The sequence below is a fragment of the Stegostoma tigrinum genome, chromosome 20 (genome assembly GCF_030684315.1).
Source record: "Stegostoma tigrinum isolate sSteTig4 chromosome 20, sSteTig4.hap1, whole genome shotgun sequence".
Taxonomy (NCBI): Eukaryota; Metazoa; Chordata; class Chondrichthyes; order Orectolobiformes; family Stegostomatidae; genus Stegostoma; species Stegostoma tigrinum.
Genome location: NC_081373.1, coordinates 43,164,685 through 43,183,249, shown reverse-complemented (window position 1 = coordinate 43,183,249; position 18,565 = coordinate 43,164,685). Strand labels below are relative to the sequence as shown.

The window sequence follows — 18,565 nt, the reverse complement described above, 5'->3', positions numbered from 1 at the left end:
TGAGGCCTGCTTTTCTTTCAAGGTTTTCTTCATAACTTTGTTATGAAGTACAGAGGCAGCTAGATGTGAAGAGAGCAAAGAACAAAAATGTGAAGGTCTGTTATAGAAAGGAAGCCAGGAGAGACCAAATAACAAAAAAAGAGATGATTTGTATATGCTCAAAAACCCATTGCATTTCCTCATTTTCCTAGTCTGTTTCAGTTCAACGATGTTTCATTATTCTGTTTCCCTCTCCATGGATCCTGCCTAATCTGTGATTTCTTCCACCTTGTGTTTTAATCAAGTTTTGAAATTACCTGTGCTATTGTGTATTCAAAAAAAAAATTCTATTGGTTTATTCTGGAGCTGATGTTAGATTTGAAAAGGGAATGCAATGCAAAGAAAGCCCAAAAGCAAACAGATCTTTGCTCTTGTCAAACTTGGTTTGTCTGGTAGTTTCCCTCACCATACAAGGAGCTCCCTGCATTATGGCAGCTAGAAGTTCCACTGTAGCTTTCAGCTGTTTTGAGGAAGCTGCTAGGTTGAAGATGATGATCATGGTGACCTTTCATATAGTCCTAATAAGCACCAATGTCAAAACAGAACATAACTACGTTGGATATATTAATAACCATGCTGCCACATGTCAAGTCATGGCAATTTTGTAAATATTATTGACGTTTTGTTTAACTTTATAAAATTAAATACAGATGATATTGAGTTTTGTTTATGCCTGGTGCAGAACGCGTGCAGTCCCTTATCCATTGTCAGACATTAATATCATTTAACTATAGAAGATTGTAACACAGAAGGCATCCATTAGTTTAATCATATCTTGATAGAGTCTTCCATTTGAGGCCCTCTACGATATTCAGTTTCAAATGTTTATCTGTTTTCTCATTAAAAGATAAGGTCTTGGTCTGCAGACAATTCCCTGTGGCAAAGAATACTATTCTTTAATAATTCTCAACATCAGGCAATTTCTCCCAACCCCTCACTGTTCTTTGCAATGTACATCAATGACCCTTCATCGCTGAAACTCTGAACAAAGCAGACATTGTTTCCTGTTCGCCTTGTCAAAAACCTCCCATAATTTCAAAATCTCAGCTGGAATCTTCTCCTTGCCTCAGTTGCCCCCATTTTCAAAAATCCGAGACGCCACTCATAATGGGAGCTTCTCATCATTTACATAATGAATAAAAAGCAACTAATGGTTTTGCAACAGAACTGTTTTGGATTTCTTTGGCTTTCTCTGCATTTTTACAGTTGTCTTTTTACACACAAACCATGCAGTCTCTCTTATTACAGTGTGTCATATTAATAGGACAATGCAGAGAGATTAGTGGAGATGATTTACTTTTCTCTCACCCAGGTTTAGCCTTGCTGACAGTTGACAGGACTGGAGAGGAGGCAGGTCTGACTGGAGTCGATGTTGGAGGGCCCAACGTGGTGGAACATGGGGTGGTGAGAGAACGAGCTCTTGTAGGGAGCGTACAGGAGCTAGGAGACCCCATGGTGATGCTCAAATCTGAAAAGTCCAAAATAGCTTGATTAGAAATGTAACGCACATTGTTTTATGACTCTCATCATTGGTTTCTCTCTCCCAAAATTTTAATGTTACGACATTACAAAATGTTGCGAGTCCTCTTTGGAAACGCAAGTGTTTCTTCATTCTCTGTATGAATTTAGTGTCTGCTCCCATTAAAAACCACCATTTGGAACGGCAAACCAGAAGAAAGTTTTTAAGAGATTGCAAAGAAGTCTTCTCAGGAGCATCTGCTAGGTGGAAAGCTCAGCAGTAATTTCCATGTTTCTCTTCGATTTAAGCTTCACAATTTTCTCTTCTTCTACAGAATTACCCACAATCTACAACAAGCTGCTCACCTCATGGTTTACAGCAGCCTTGAGGGAGCTGTGTGTTAACAGCTAGCAGTTGTGTTCCATACCAGTACCAAGACACAGATAGAAAGAGGAACGTGATCTTGTAGTTAGAATTTATAGAGCTCAGCATTAAAGTAGCAAGCAGAATATCAGATATGGTTCTCTCAAGATTTTCACAGAGCCAAGTGCAAATGGTTTTAGAAATAGGAAAGTAAGACAGACGAATGCATGGACGGAAAGATGGTGCAGGAGGATGGAGTTTAGAGTTTTGGAAGCAGCTTTGCTGAAAGATAGCGCATGTGCAAGATGAATGGTTTGTACCTGAACAGAGGTAGGACTGACTTCCCTCGTGGTGGGTTTTCCTGGTGCTGTTGAGGGGGCTTGTAACGAACTGAGAAGGTTTGTAGGAACCAGAAGAAAATATTGAGAAGGAATAGCCAGGTACTCCGAATACTGAGAGAAATAAACCACACTCAGGTAGCAAATAGTAAGGGTCAGGGTCAGATGGTAAGTAATAGCGATGGGGGGAGGCAATGGTCTAGTGGTATTATTGCTGAACTGTTAATCCAGAGACCCAGGTAACGTCTGGGGGTCCGGGTTCGAGTCCCGCCACGGCAGATGGTGGAATTTGAATTCAATAAAGTATCTGAAATTAAGAGTCTGATGATGACCATGAACCTATTGCCGATTGTCAGATAAAACCCATCTGGTTCAGTAATGCCCTTCTGGGAATTTAACTGCCACCTTTACCTGGCTTGGCCTGCACATGACTCCAGACCCACAGCAATACGGCTGAACCTGAATTGCTGTCTGGGGCAATTAGGGATGGGTAATAAATGCTGGCCCAGTAAGTGATGCCCTCATGCCAGGAATGAATAAAAAACTTAGCATCTAAATCAGTTTCTATGCAATATATGTACATTAGGCATGTTAAATAAGATTGGTGAGTTCCAGGTGCAGTGGAGGAACCTGGCTCAAGGCCTGTGTGTATTAAATATCCCTGGATGTAAACCTTTAAGGAAAGATAGAAGAGGGAGAAAAAGGAGGAGTTGTGGCAATATTAATTAGGGACAGTTTTGCATGCTGCAGAAGAGGTCAAACAGGACCAATGGGCTGAGGAGTGGCAGATGGAGTTTAATTTAGATAAATGTGAGGTGTGGCATTTTGATAAGGCAAACCAGGGCAGGACTTACACAGTTAGTGGTAGGGTCCTGGGGACTGTTGCCAAACTAAGAGCCCTAAGGGTGCTGGGTGCATAGTTTCTCGAAAGTGGAGTTGCGAGTAGACAGGGTGGTAAAGAAGGCATCTAGCACACTTGCCTTCATTGGCCAGAACATTGAACATAGGAGTTGGGTGGTCATGTTGCGACTGTACAAGACATTGGTTAGTCTACTTCTAGAACACTGCGTGAAATTCTGGTTACTCATCTCCCTCGTCTAACTTCAGCTCCTTATTTCTGCCTAAAATATACGACAGCTTATTTTTAAATAGTGACTCCTAGATTTAGATTCTCCCACAAGATGAAACATGTTTTTTTTCACATATACCCTGACAAGACCTCTCAGAATCTTAGTTTCAAGCAAGTTGCCTCTTAATCTTTTGAAATCCGACCTGGCTTGTCCAATCATTCTTCATTAAACAACCTGTCCATTTCAGATACTAATTTAACAAATTTTCTCTGAACCGTTTCCAATGCATCTACAGGCTTCCTAAAATGAGGGGAACAGTACAGTACACAGTATCCTAGACGTGGTCTGACCTATATAACTGAAGCATACTGTCACTATTTGTGTCTCCAGTTCCCCTCACAGTAAACAACATTCTATTAGCTTTCCTAATTACTTTGCCTGCATACAAAGACCTTGTAACTCATGCTCCAGGATCCCTTTGCATCCTCTCAGTGTTTAGATAATACTTTTTATTCTTTGTCAAAATGGACAATTTCCCACTTTCCCACGTTATACTCCATTTGTCAGATCTTTCCTCACTTAACATATTCACATCCCTTTCTAGCCTCCTTGTATACTCTTCACAACCTTTCAGCCTATCATTGTGTCATCAAAAAATTTTGCAATCAATTCAATCATCCAGTTGATTTGTATAAATTGTAAAGAGCAGAAGACCCAGTACTGATTGTTTGTGGTACATCAGTCATTTCACTTTGCAAACCAGAAAATGATCCATCTCTGACGTCTACGTTCCTGTCTACCATGCCAATACATTACCCCTACATCATGAGGTTTAACTTTCTGCAATGACCTTTCATCTGGCACCGTGCATTGAGAATAAGTGGGCACAGATCTAAAGTAATTAATAAAAGAAGTAAAACTTCGGTCAAGACAAATCAATCAATGCTACAATCTCAACCATTAAGTGGAGATGGTTGTCAAAGTTCACGTTCAGGTTTGATACAGGCAGAGATGTTAGGTGAGCAGAGTCAAGCGAATGGAACCGAAAGGAAAGACCCAGAATGTCAAAGAAAGAAGCCAGATAGAGAACTGTAAGCATGCTGAAGAAAGCAGAAATCAGTTGTTCTTCTTTAGAACTTAATGTCCAACGATCATGTTATTAAATGCATTCTGGTGTTAAGGAAAAACATCGGTTTTACATTTAAATTATACTGGTTGTATCAGTCATATATGTTTCAGTTGGGATTCCAGTAAAAACAACTGCACAACTCAACCTATTAAATTTCAGGCTTTGTTGAAATTAGGTTAGTCATGCTGTATTCTGGGACACTACATCCCCTACTGTTTTACAGTTTAATGTAGAGGTTGTTTCTTTTGAAGTGAAAAGAAGTGGAGGTGCAAATAAAGTTAGTTCTGCTTTCTGCTTTCAATCCACACGGTAAGCACTCCTCAGTGCAATACACAACAGATAGTAACAATAGATATTAGGTACCTGATTCTTCTTGTTCATCAAAGTCTGCAGGGTCAGAACCACTCCTGGCTCGGGATTCTTTGCAGCTTCGGCTCTTACGTGCACAAGTCTCCTCATCAGTGATGTCCCCGCTTTCTCCCTACGCAGAACAAAAATGTAAGCTTCACTGTTGAAGTCAATTGATCCTCCAGCAGAAACACACTGATGAGGACTTCAAGCAGCACCGTCTCTTACCCTGATCAGCGATTTCTTTATCTTTTTGGCCGTGCTCATTCCCAATGTGTTGTTACGCTGCAGGTTGGATTTTTCAGTGTTTCTGTTCAAAGTTGCTGTAGCTGTGTTTCTCGTGATCCATCGCCTACCTCCAAACAGCTCAATAACCTGAGCCAGGGTTGGTCCTTCAAACTTGCCTTCTTCCTGTATGTGGAACAATTACATCAAATTTTACAGCATGGGGACTAGGTATTGGGTCCAAAAGGTTTATGCAGGGGTGTATGCCGCTCATAAGACTCATCCCACTTCACCTCACCTAAGCACCACATCCCTCTAGTCTTTATCCCTCATGTACACATCTAGGTCTCCCTTCAAATTCAATGTTCACACCGTTGACACACTTAGCAATTCTGCAGGTAAAGACCAAATATGGTTTGGTCATGTCCATTTGATCCATCCGCAGTGTATTAAGTAGGTTCACTGCCACTAATTATGTTTATTGGTGTTAGTTAAGTTGCCAACACCAACCTGGGAAAGATCCCCACATGAAGTCTAACAGGTTTAGTCTATACAATGTAATAGTTAGTCACATGACGTCCAAGTTACATGATAGTTTCTTGTGAAACATCAGGGCAGTCACGAATAAGTACTCATTACCTTTGATTACGTGGACTTAGCACTTCAGATAACCACTAAAACATTGCCTAGTTCTCCCAAGAACAGTCCTTTATATCCAGTTGGAGGAGTTTCTCTCACGGTGTCAGCTAATCTTTTCAGACACTAGCTTCCTTGATTAGGTCTTCATCCAACGATGTGAAACACTGAAACAGTTTGACTTTTTACTGATTTAATTTGAAATCCCACATTAAGTGAATAAATACATTGACAATTTTCCAACAGCTTAGCACCAAAAGCTTCTGGTGGTTTTATGTGCATATTTTCTTCTGTAAATAATTTCGTCTGTCTTCCCATCTTACAGATCTTTAAGTGAATTGTATATTATGTCATCTCAATGTGACATGGAGTGGAATTTGGAATGTCTGTACTTGAAGAAAAATTGTTATTAAAGTGATCCCGTGCTTAGGTTAGATTAGAAGACTAAACTCTTATATTACCACAGCTATCATAATCCTGCTATCCTTTCATGATTAAGTCTGGCAAAATTATACTCTGAAGAGGATTCTAACTGGACTTGAGATGTTATTTCTGTTTATCTCTTCACAGATGCTGCCAGACCTGTGGAGTTTCTCCAGCTCTTTCTGCTTTGTTCTTACATCCAACAGTATATTGCCTTTATCTGGGAGAAAACATACCCCTCTTAAAAATATATTAATTCTAGTCTAATTTTTGGAAAGGTACTTTAAATAAAAAAGGTGACTACATCAAATATCCCACACATTTAAATCTCAATCATATATACAGCTGAGTTGGTTACTTAAGATACATACTCAAATCTTTGAATATTACAGCACTTTTATGTTGGACCCGTTCTAAGATGAGGTCATGCAATTGTAATATTGAACCCCTGTTACAAATACATTAAATGACAATTTGACTTGTGGAAACAGTGGAAGAACTGCCACAGAAATCTCTATTCGCTGTAATGTGTAACATTCCGGACATTGTGGGGTCTTGGTTCAACTCCAACCTGAACTGTGGGAAAGAAAGCCTCATCTGAATGCTCAATCCATATTTTCCCATATGAGATTTGACATTTTATCTACAATCTTTCTCAAGAAATTTGGTCAGCGTAGCTTCAATCACGTTTTGAATTTTGGACCAACTACATCATAGGACTAACATGAATTGTGACTCTTACAAGGCCAGTAGATGGCTAGTGTAGTAAATGGACAAAGTATCACATTGCTGCTGCAAAGGCTGTTCTTGTAATTTTGGATTGGACCTCCATGCTGACCCCAAGTAGAGCAGACATTCTTTTACATCAGGGAGTACTTGATGCAGGGAGTTGAATTTAGAAACTGGAGAAACTTCCATGCCCCAACATCAACAACTCTTGCACTGATACAATTTTGTTTAAACAGGAAAACTTCTCTCTTTCAAACTCCAAACCGCAAGTACATCATTATAATGTAGTGGTAATGTCCCAGGTAAATCTTCAGGGGATACAGGTTCAAAGGCCACAACAGTAGGGAGAGGAATTAAACTCAATGAATAAACCTGGAATCTCTAGCTAGGCTCATGAATGATGGCCATTAACCTAGTAATCGACCATCATTAAAAACCCTGATTTCACTAATGACCTGTCAGCAAAGAAATCGGCCATCCTCACCCGGACTGGTCTACATGCAACTCCAGACCCAAGCAACTTGGGGGACTCTTAAATGTCCTGTTTAATATGTCAGGAGGCCACTCAGTTTGAGGGCAACTAGGGATGGGCAACAAATGCCAACGGTGCCCACACCCCATGAAAAACAAAGGAATAAACCATGGGAGGAACAACAGTAGCAGACAAAAAAAAGTACAAAACCACTTAAACCCTCACTATAATAGTTTAACACAAGAACTTTACTTATCCTACAGCATCTTAAATAACTCTCAAGTTCACTGCATGCTGCTTCATTTTGAAGAGGTTTTTCTATAATAAGCAACTTTTCATTGTTCCCTCCTCAAAAATTATTCGCCTTCTCTACATCATATCTAGGGCATTAACTTTATAATGCTATAGTACCCTGACCATTACTCCAAACATGGCCTGGCCAGAACAACAGTTGAGGTAGACTTGGGCTAAATTCATGAGTAGTCTCTTTGATGACATCTAAGTCACCCATTGAGCATTTGTGGCTCCCATTTTGATCCCTTTGTTCAGTAATTTGTCTTTGACACAGGACAGATTTAATTTGCTTCTCATCAATCCAGAGGAAAAGCTTCTTGTCGTCTCTCTATAATACTTTTGCAAGCTCCTCCAAGTTCATTGATCTTTCCTTATTGGGCCATTGGAATTAACAACTTGGTGTTGGAATTGATTGAAATTAACAACTTAACTAATAATTAACATTTTTATCAGTCGGGGTATTTACATATAGGAACAGCCCCTTAAGCCGGTATCACTATTCACTGAGATTATGGCTGATCTGTGGCCTAATTCAGCCCAAATCCCTTAATACCTTTGTGTAACAAAAAAATGATCCATCTCAGATTTAAAATTAACAACTGATCCAGCATCCACTGTCATCGTGCAAGGGAGATCCACCACCCTTTGACTACATAATTAGAAGAACAAGCACGGGTCCCTCAGCAGCCCTATTTAATACCTCTCTTCTAATTGTAACCTAGCTGTCTTACCCTTTTATTCTCTTCTCTTAACAAATGACTAACCAGTTTCCAATATCCTTTTATCCATTAACTACTTCAACCACTTGTAAAGGAGCTCCTTTTCAGTTCTGAGGAAGGGTCACTCAATCAGAAACGCTAACTCTGACTTCTCTCCACAGATACTGCCAGGCCTGCTGAGCTTTTCCAGCAATTTTTGTTTTTGTTCCTTTTCAGTTAGTCCCAATGGGTCGAAAACCCAGTACTCGTGTGTTAAAATTACCAATGCTTTACCAGTTATATATAATAGTCAAATCTCTCTATTCCTATCAGTACTTTGAATCTCCACAACATAGCAAAGAACTTCTGAAAATTCACAGCAAAGGATCATAAAGGAAATTATGAAGATTCTGATGTCACCCTCTTCAGAAGATTTCTTTATTTTCTAAATTCGTTCACCTTGAAACATTAAACTGTTCTATTGAAAGATTGAGCATGACTGCAGCTAAGCTCAACATTTTTGGTGGCGAGAAGTTTACTTCATTTTATACACTTGATACATCAAAAATAAATAAATGTGAAAACTTGTTCATAAAAATAGATACTTTGGCCTCACCAAAGTTTAGAATTTGCATGTGTGAATGCAAGATGACACTGCCAATATTAAGGAACAAATGATCTTTGTATGAACATTTTTTAAAATCTATTTAAGGTAAACAGGCTAACACCAACATTTTGTGAACATGCTAAATGTTTGCTCATTTCTATCACCAATAGGAGTTTTCTAATTGTGTTTGACATTGATCTAAAGATTTGACACATGACTCATGTGCACTTACCTGATATAAGCTGACGTACTGCTTCCTTAACCACTGCAGTCTCTGATCGGGAAACTTCTTCATCTTTCGGATAGCTGTCATTAATTCCTGCAATCCATCATGCACCATCTTAGCAGTGTACTTGGGAGCCACAAAGTGTAACAATCGGTTATCAGTTGTATGGACCCCATAGAGCAGCGTCACACAATTGTCCTCTAGAGTCATATGGCAAAGTTTATTCTGAATGCATACAGCATTCAGATCAACTCCTGTATGTCCCATATAGACAGCCTTCACTGCAGACATGTCCAAAAAACCTTCCACGAGTCCATTTAGCGCTATGTGTCCATATGGCTGGAATTTGCTGTTACCAAGGTCCACACTGTTACCCAACATCAGGTTTTTGACCTTAGCATTGGCTGGGCTGGCAGTAGGTGGTTTTGACCAGGTGAGAGTACAGTTGTCGGGTTGCAGTTTGAAAAAACAGCGCGCCGAGAGGTGAGCCTCCTGATCATAATGTATGACTGTTGCCCCTTGTAGTAGAAACTGATGGATGTCAGCTCTGATGGACAGCACATACCAAGGAATGAGTTCCGTCTCGTGACAGAATGCCTTTTGCTGATCCTCTGCCCCACTCAGATCCAACTCACTGGGCTGTTCAAAGGAATCACTTTCTGAGTCCGACAGATCTCCAACAATGAACCTGCACAATTAAGAAGAGACATGAGTTGTACAGTGACATTTTCCCCTCTAATTTCCATCTCACTAGTTCCGGCAGCTGGGAATGGAGTCAATGAACTGTGGATTTTAGATACAAGCACTACTCCATGTCCAGGATCCAAACACATAGCACCAGCACATTCCACATTCATTTTCCTGCAGCACACAAAGTAGTCATTTAATAAACAACACTTTGAATTTCATAATTAGTTTACATAGAGATGCAGTGTAAAAGTGCAATGGTATAAAGAAGCAATATTAAATATTTACTTGAGATCAGCCTAATTTGATTTATTATTTAAGAAACTATTTTCTCTTAACTAGTAAGGTTGACAGGATGCCACACTGAACACCATCACAAGAGCTTAGACAACTGTAAAAGACACTTATTAGCCCTGAGCTACTATACTGTGTACAGTTCTGTCACATTATCGCAAAGGTGTGAAAGCGTTGGAGTGCACGCAAAAGCGATTAATGAAGATGGATCCAGGGATGAGAAATTTCAGCTATGAGGAGAGATTGACAATGTTAGGGCTGTTCTCGTGGGACAGAATGCAGCCAAGAGGAAATCTGATGGAGGTTTTCAAAATCACGAGGGGACTGACTAGAGAAGATAGGAGGAAACTGTTTCCACTTGTAAAAGGATCAAGAACAAGACAGCACAGATTTGAAGCAAAAGAAATAAATGCGAGGTGAGAATTCTTTTTAAATAGTGCATATATTTAGGGTACAGAGTGCACTTTTTAGGAATGTGATGGAGGCAGATTTAATTGAAAAGTTTATGAGGGCATGGGATGATTAATTGGACAGAAATGGTGTGCAGTGATATGGGGAGAGAAGCAGATTGGCATGAGGTAATGATGCGTATTTAAAAAGCCAGTGCTGACTTGAAGGGCCGAATGGCCTTCTTCAGCGCTGGAACACATGTGAGATTCTCCGATCTCCCTCTCTGAAAATGACATCTAGGAACAAGCAAGCTTTGTATAAAATGTCACCTTCAGGACTGTGCAGAATCAGTTAGTTAAGGTTGCTGAATGCAGCTGACAACACACTCAAACTGGCAGGCGTTAATTGAAACACAATGACAAAATAATATTTAATTCAAGTTTGGACCAGGTTTTCCTCACACACTTCACAGATTAGTGATCTTTTCTGTATATGCCCACCATAGCTCAGCAAATGCACTTGCAGGATTAGGACTTGTTTTGGATATGCTATGCTGAACCTGACATGAAATGTTCCGAGTTGGCCTGCCACCCACCTCAAGCAACGGCAATTGGATAAGCAGATGGGCTGGAAGTGGAAGTTTCCAACACCACGTTCCTGCTCTCCAACTTTAGAAATGTTGGTAACAGTTTCAGTAGGGAAATTATTCAGAAGAATGAGACATACTAGCCTCTGGTGATTGTGGCCTTCCCTTCAGTTGTCCAGGTGTCATGTACTTTTGAACACTACTCTTAAGTCAGCTGTAATACAATTACCATCACCAAATAAGTACAGCAAAAATTTCTAAGGGAATTCTCTGGCTCATGGAAGACTGACAAAGAGGCTCAAGAATTTGTGTAAGTTACATAGTTTCTAGGGTCAAACACTACTGCAAGTTAATGATATAATCTGACAGCTGCGCTGTATGTTCACTCACATAACATATTAGCACAAAGACTGGATTCTTGTTGATGCAAATGTCTGCAAGTTTATTTACAGCACTAACCACCTACATTGCTATAGTATCACAGAGTTTATTGTGAAATATCTAATGTTACTATTACATTGCACATGCACAACAGACTGACTGGACACACTACACTGCTTCACTTGCACTGTGAACCTGATTGAAGGGGAGGCGGGACCCTTAATGTCACATGTCAAGACATAATGTAACTATCTTGGAGGTAGACTGCCTGTGTAGATTCTTGAATCTACGCAATAACAAAACAGCAAACACCCCTTTTCACCATCTCTTAGTTTCTACTAATCTGATACTGAAGCTAGTGACAGAACATACAAAATAGGGGCAGCAATAGGCTATTTAGCCCCTTGACCCTGCTTCAGTGTGCAGTAAGATCATAGCTGATCTGATCATGCAGAAAACGCCATTTTCCCCATCAGTTCCTCACTTAAAAAGCAGCGAGAGTTGGATTTCGGGAAGGCGGCTCTCAATCAGGTCCCAGTGGATGGTTCTCTGCACTGGCTTGTAGACAGACTGCGGAGGGGGAGAACAAAATAGTGGGCATTCCCTGTTCTGGAATTTTTTTTCCTTTCTCTCCAGGAAGTCCCAACACTAATTACCAGTGTCAGGGACAGTTTCTATGGAAACTCAGCAATGGCCCCACCTGAAAGCTGGGAATTGAAATGGTGGTGGGGCAGGAGTGTGACGTAAATGAAGAATTAAAAATTCCACCACTATTTTACTATCTCTCCTTCTTCATTTTCATCAGCTGCAGGCAGTTAAAAAAATCAAGGTTACGGCGTCCGAGTCCTACCAGCTGTCAGATATGGAAGCATCACAAAATTGAAAACCATGGCAAGAGATCAAAGAAGTCTGGACAACATCACTTCACACAAATGTGTTAGTTTTAATTGTATCAGAGATAATGGGAACTGCAGATGCTGGAGAATCAAAGATAATAAAGTGAGAGGCTGGATGAACACAGCAGGCCCAGCAGCATCTCAGGAGCAGGGTCTAGGCCCGAAACATCAGCTTTTGTGCTCCTGAGATGCTGCTTGGCCTGCTGTGTTCATCCAGCTCCACACTTTGTTATCTATGTTAGTTTTAGTTGTTTGTTTGTGGACAGCGCAGCAAGGCAGAAGTTCAACTTACAACACTCGATTCGATTCTGAAGTTTTCTTCACTCGAGTTGGTGCGCTTCAGGAATAAAAGTATAGAAGAAGGTAAAGTACAGAAAGAGAAGACCACTAGGATCTCAATGAATGAACAGTCAGATTGACAGTCAATGGAGGCAAACAAGTACTGGACGATGAACTCTCAAACGCCAAGTAAACGAAAAACTTTCAGAACTGAAAGAAAACCTCTGAAACGTATGGTATGTTTCACTCTGGTCTCATTATTGAAAGCCTGGATTCAATTTGTGTCCAGCTGCACATGATTCACAATCATTTGGCCAGATGTACTGCGAGACATTAAATAATGCTTGTTTAGAATAGTTTAATTCTAATAGCCTTGCAGGCCAATGCCTTCATTTTCAAAGTATTTATTTGTGATCTTATTGTTGGACCAAATAAACGCCTGCTTTATTGCAACGTCTGAGTCTGATATTTTTAAAAACTTCTCCCTTCCTCTGTAAAGAAGCACAGACTGAAAATTTATATGGAACCTTCATGACCTCAGGACATCTCAGAATGAACTATCGCCAAAGTACTTTTGATACTTTTGAAGCACAGTTACTGTAATCGTGTCAGAAATAGCTGCCAGCTAGCACATGGCAACTTCCCACCACAACAAGGTAATGATCAGATCATCTGCTTTTAATGGCGGGTGCGGGATAAACATTGACCAGGGTCCTGAGGAGAACCTGTCCACTCGTCTTCAAAATAGTGACAAGGAATCTTTTATGTTCCCCTGAAAAGGTGCTCAGAACTTCAGTCTAAAATTCCACCCACTGTATTGCTCTGGTGCTCAAGGTTTTTTTTCTTAATTTATTCCTGGCATAGACCCTTGTACGAAATGACTTTGTCACAGCACTTTTTATTAAATATCAATCACATTGCTGTGAGTCTGGAGTTACCTGTAGGTCAGACCAAGTGATGATGGCAAATATTCTTCCTGAAAGGACATGAGAAAACCAGATGGGTTTTTACAACAATAATGTTTGCTTTTAAATTTCACTAGATGTCAGTGGAGGGGTAGTCGAACCCCGTGTTTGTATGTATCAGCCTGGGCCTCAGGATTATTAGTCCGGTGATGTCAGTTACCATTATGACACCACTTCCACCAGAGTATTAACTCTCACTGGAGGGCCAATGTAAGTTATATGTGCAGGCCTTAGGAGTGCAGTTTAAACAACTTACTGATTCAGAGGCAAGATATCTTCCTGCTGAGCTATAGCACTTGTTCTGCAGTTATAGGGGGACATGCTGTTATTTCTCACCAGAAACCCCAAAACAAACATCTCACAAAGCAATGATATAGGCTTGCGATTTAATAAGTTAAAAATGTCCCTGTTATGTACAAATTTGACTCAACCACCAAGCACGCAAGATTATGCTGGAATGGATGAGCTTGAAGCGTTTCAGGTTCAACAGTTCAAAAGCTAAATTTTATTCACCCATCAACTCCTCTTTTTTCCCCAAAGGCTATTGAAGAAAACTTAAGTTTAAAAAAAAGGATATCCTAAATTTGCACTGTTTAATATTTACAATAACCTGCTTCTCCTAATGTCTCTGTTGACTCTCTCACTTTAACACCAATGATAACTATTTTCTTGTAAAGTTTGAGTAATAACATTATTTTAAATAGATTGTCAGCAGCTTATCACTAATGGCAATTGGGAACATGCCAGTGGTGCATAAATGCATTTGATAACATTTTGAATTATACATTAATGATTTGGGACCAGAATGTTGTTAGCTCAAGTTCAGGTGTTTATACATGTATTTGTCTCAATGCCACATTATATTGCTCTTACCTCTAATGGTTGTTGGCTCAAGTCCAGTGTTGACAGTTCAGTGGTGCTGAGAACATACTGGACTGACAGAGACACCATTCATTTGAACTGATAAAAGCCCCAAAGAGTGAATGATTTAAATACCTTTGCCAATTTAGCCTTGCAACAAACTGTGATACAATATAGAGATAGTAGGAACTGCCGATGCTAGAGAATCTGAGATAACACGGTGTAGAGTAAATTTTCTGAAGAAGGGTCTAGACCTGAAACGTCAGCTTTCCGGCTCCTCTGATGCTGCTTGGCCTGCTGTGTTCATCCAGCTCTACACCTTGTTATCTGTGATACAATATGTTGGTTTATGCATTGAACAGACTAATCAAGAGCTCAGAGATACTGATGAATTGCTTACTTTCCACCATCTGCAATAGCAGAGAAATAAGCAACTTTTCCAACTGAATCAAACAAACTCTGCAAACCCCATCACACCCCATATGAAAAACCTCCAGAGACTTAATCAAGTATGCAGAAACAAAGCCTACTCATGGTCTGTAGCCTGGCCCCCTTGTAGGTCACTCAGTAGAAATGCTTCCTAGTTTACTACAGTCTTGTGAAAGCTGCTGAAAAGTAGCAAGACTCAAAAGTTTAAACTACTTCTGGCTGTCCAAATAATCAGGATGGCACAAAATAAAGGTGGATCCATCTCCCTTAATAGCAAAAAGACACCGAATCCCAACCCACCTTCCAAGTAAAAGCCTCGTCCGGTGAAATAAAACAGTCCCTGAAAACAATTTTCTGAAACTTTACACACAACATTAACCCTAACAATAACATGACCCTAAGCCTAAACCCAAAGATCAATTCCCCAGGCCCAGCTCGCAAAAGTTCTACCTGGATGTGTACAGTTCCCTGCAGCAGCAGGAATGTTCAACGGAGTGGGAGTAATACCAGGAGCGTTGGCAAAGTGGGAAGGGTTGGGAAAATCCTTCAGTTCCCTTTGTGAGGTCTGACAGCCAATGGAAATCTACCTAGCAGATGAGACACCACTGTTAGAAGTGATGTGATGGGCTGAAGGATGTCCGTCTGTTGTTGTTTGCTCCAGTTACCTTATTGAGCTGTCTCCACATGTGTATTTTATTGTAATGAATGCCATTAGGAAACTGTTCTATTACTTACTGATATTTATTTCTCTCTTTGAACGAGTTCTTCCGTGAAGTGCAACTTTCACCGGCACCTTCTTCGCCGTCCTCGCACTCGAGGCTTCTGTTACAGCTTCGAATGGTCTGCAGGATGTTGTTTACTGTGGATTCTTTCTCAGTATTGTTTAGGCCATCTTTCCCAATCCGTTGAAAGAAATGGTCCTGGCCATTGTAATCTGCAACAAACTGGGGACATTCTCTCAGTGTTAGCAAACTCCCCATAGAACAGATTAAATTGGAGACTGATGAAACAGTTTCACATAGTTAGAGCTGAAAATGGTTAGCCACTTTACTTTGCATATTTCACATATCCCCCATGTAATAAATTTCACTATTGTGTACAGTGGGGATCTACACAAACCTTAAGGAAGTTACAGGTTCCAAATCGTATATAAGTTGAACTGGTCTGAAGTGTTTCCAAACCCCACATGTAAAAAGACAAGGGAAACAGAATTTAGTACACCATTGCAATATTTCCCCAACAGTTCTCCTGAAAACCTGGGTTAGATTTTGAGAAGGAGAGTTAAATGATGCGCTGAAGCGTAAACATGCCAGCAACCTGGTCCACAGTCACCCCTTTGCACATTTTCCAGAAGTGGTTTGTAGCGAGGGTGGCTACATGCCCACTGCAGCAGACAGGCATTGGAGATAGCCGTAAATTGAGAACTGAGAGTTTATCAGAAGTTTTGGGAAAACCAAAACCAGTCCAACCTGTCTCTGCCTCCCTAACCGGTTCTTCCTCTCACCCATCCCTTCCTCTCACCCCAAGCCGCACCTCCATTTCCTACCTACTAACCTCATCCCATCTCCTTGACCTGTCCGTCTTCCCTGGACTGACCTATCCCCTCCCTACCTCCCCACCTACACCCTCTCCACCTATCTTCTTTTCTCTCCATCTTCGGTCCGCCTCCCCCTCTCTCCCTATTTATTCCAGTTCCCTCACCCCATCCCCCTCTCTGATGAAGTGTCTAGGCCCGAAACGTCAGCTTTTGTGCTCCTGAGATGCTGCTTGGCCTGCTGTGTTCATCCAGCCTCACATTTTATTATCTTGGAATTCTCCAGCATCTGCAGTTCCCATTATCACAGGAATCATTGTGCTGTTCTTGATGCATGATTGAGACTAGAGACAGACGAAGTCTTATTGAAGACCTCAGAAAGGTACACAAGCAGTTTGGCAGCTGGGGTCTTAAGTGGCTAAGAAACTCTCTGACAATGGGACGTTGACATTGGCCTGGGTTAGAATGATGGACAGAAGCTGCGGTCCAGGATATTCCGATCCAGGAACACCTCTCCTGAGCACGGCAGAGCCTTCAATTACAGACTCTAAATCAGATTGCCAGTTTATACTTAGCAGCCCCTCTCCTGCATTTAAGGATAGGCCCAGTTTGCACAGGGTTTAGCACTCAACATCACCGAGGAGTCTAGGCACACTTTCAGAACCCATACACAGCCACTGACTAAATCCCATCTCTCACACTAAGTGACATGACAAACGCAATTTTTCAAACACAGCCATCTTACTCAAATTCAAACACATCAATTTAAGGAAGACTTCTCAACGTGCAGCCAGGTGAATGTCCTTGTAATTCTAACAACAACTCTATGACCTCCTGCAAGAGGTCTTACATGATGTTTCCCTGCGGCTAGGATGCGGAGGCTATCTGTTCAAGAGGCCTTCCTCACACGCAAGACAACCATGGCACTTCTCCTTTGGATCTCTGGGCACATAACAGCACCATAGCCAGCTGAACCAGTGCATTTGTGCCAGGACAACCTCCGTCAGAAAGCCCTGAGAATCATCATCTATCTTACTTAAGCAACATGGGATTTGACCACACAAGGATCATGACGTGGGGAATCAGTTCCCAACTGATACCAGGTCATTATAAGCAGAAGGAAAATTAAGGTTAAACAAATAATTATTTACTGTAGCAACATCAAAATGAAGCTTGTGGTTTATATCAAAATCTTTTGCCTGTTTGCTCCTTATTCCCATAAAGGTCTCCCCAAAGATTTTTTTTATTCCAGAGATGGTCCATTTGACTCCTCCAGCTGTGCTCCCTGACTGGCGCCACCTGCTGTTGAAAACTCTGCACACCTGCTGAAGCTCCCCTCCTCAGGGCCATCGCTCACCTTCACCACCTGCTGTTGGAGGTTCCATTACAGAGGGCCAAAAGGAGCAGTTCCAGAAGATGGGACTCCATTGGGCAATGCACCATCTACACCACTCCATTCTGCCTCAGTCCAATCTGCATGTTCTTATTTAGCGAGAGAGAGAGCACATATGTGGACACATTGCAATGCTCATGTCATGAATGGGCTCCTCCATTTTCATTGAAAGGAATGCACTGTCTCGGGAATCTCTGCTGATGGCCACATGCCTTGTTGTGTTCCACTGGCAGCTGCTGTACACGTGGTCCCCAGGGCAGTGGGTCCTCCAACTGGGTAAACACAACTGGAACAGTCCAATGGAGACTGCACTCTGGTTTCAACACCTTCTCCTGCTCACATGCTGCCCTCCTTGCTCACATTGTGCCACTCCTTCTAAGATCAAATGAGGAGCCACGTACCTGCACCAGTGAAGAATGTGATTCAATCCCAGGACAACGGTTCCTCAGCTACAAGTCAACCTCAGAGGCAGCAATGGGATCAAGGATTAGCTGTTACTAATCCTTTGGCCTCATCAACAAGGAAGACAGAAAACATCAGTTACATGTCCTCCTCCATCTCAGAAGTTGTGGCATCCAATGGAAACAACTTCAGAAAGGTGAACCCCTCCTGAAAACACTTTCATGAAGGATCCAATAAACATTTGCGCTCTCTCAATCACACACCAATTTCACTATTACCAACCACTGCTACCATCTGCCCAGTGTAAAGGGCCTCCTGTTCTCACTAGGAGCATCAATATAGCCAGGTCAGTTCCTTCAACCCCTCAGAAATTACTCCCTTAGACACTGAATGCATGTTTCTCCTGCAATGT

At 41.2% G+C, this 18,565-nt stretch overlaps 1 protein-coding gene across 4 annotated transcripts in view; it reads right to left on the bottom strand.

The window, feature by feature from the left end:
* The window catches only part of plce1 (phospholipase C, epsilon 1), a 363,575-nt gene that overhangs the window by 77,545 nt on the left and 267,465 nt on the right, over positions 1-18,565 (bottom strand). For all 4 annotated transcript variants that reach the window (XM_048551434.2, XM_048551435.2, XM_048551438.2 and 1 more), the window contains 5 exons: positions 15,560-15,768; positions 9,063-9,744; positions 4,975-5,157; positions 4,762-4,879; positions 1,348-1,507 (listed from right to left, as the gene is read on the bottom strand). In XM_048551434.2, the coding sequence (XP_048407391.1) occupies positions 1,348-1,507; positions 4,762-4,879; positions 4,975-5,157; positions 9,063-9,744; positions 15,560-15,768 (1,352 nt within the window). The remainder of the gene's footprint in view (positions 1-1,347; positions 1,508-4,761; positions 4,880-4,974; positions 5,158-9,062; positions 9,745-15,559; positions 15,769-18,565) is intronic.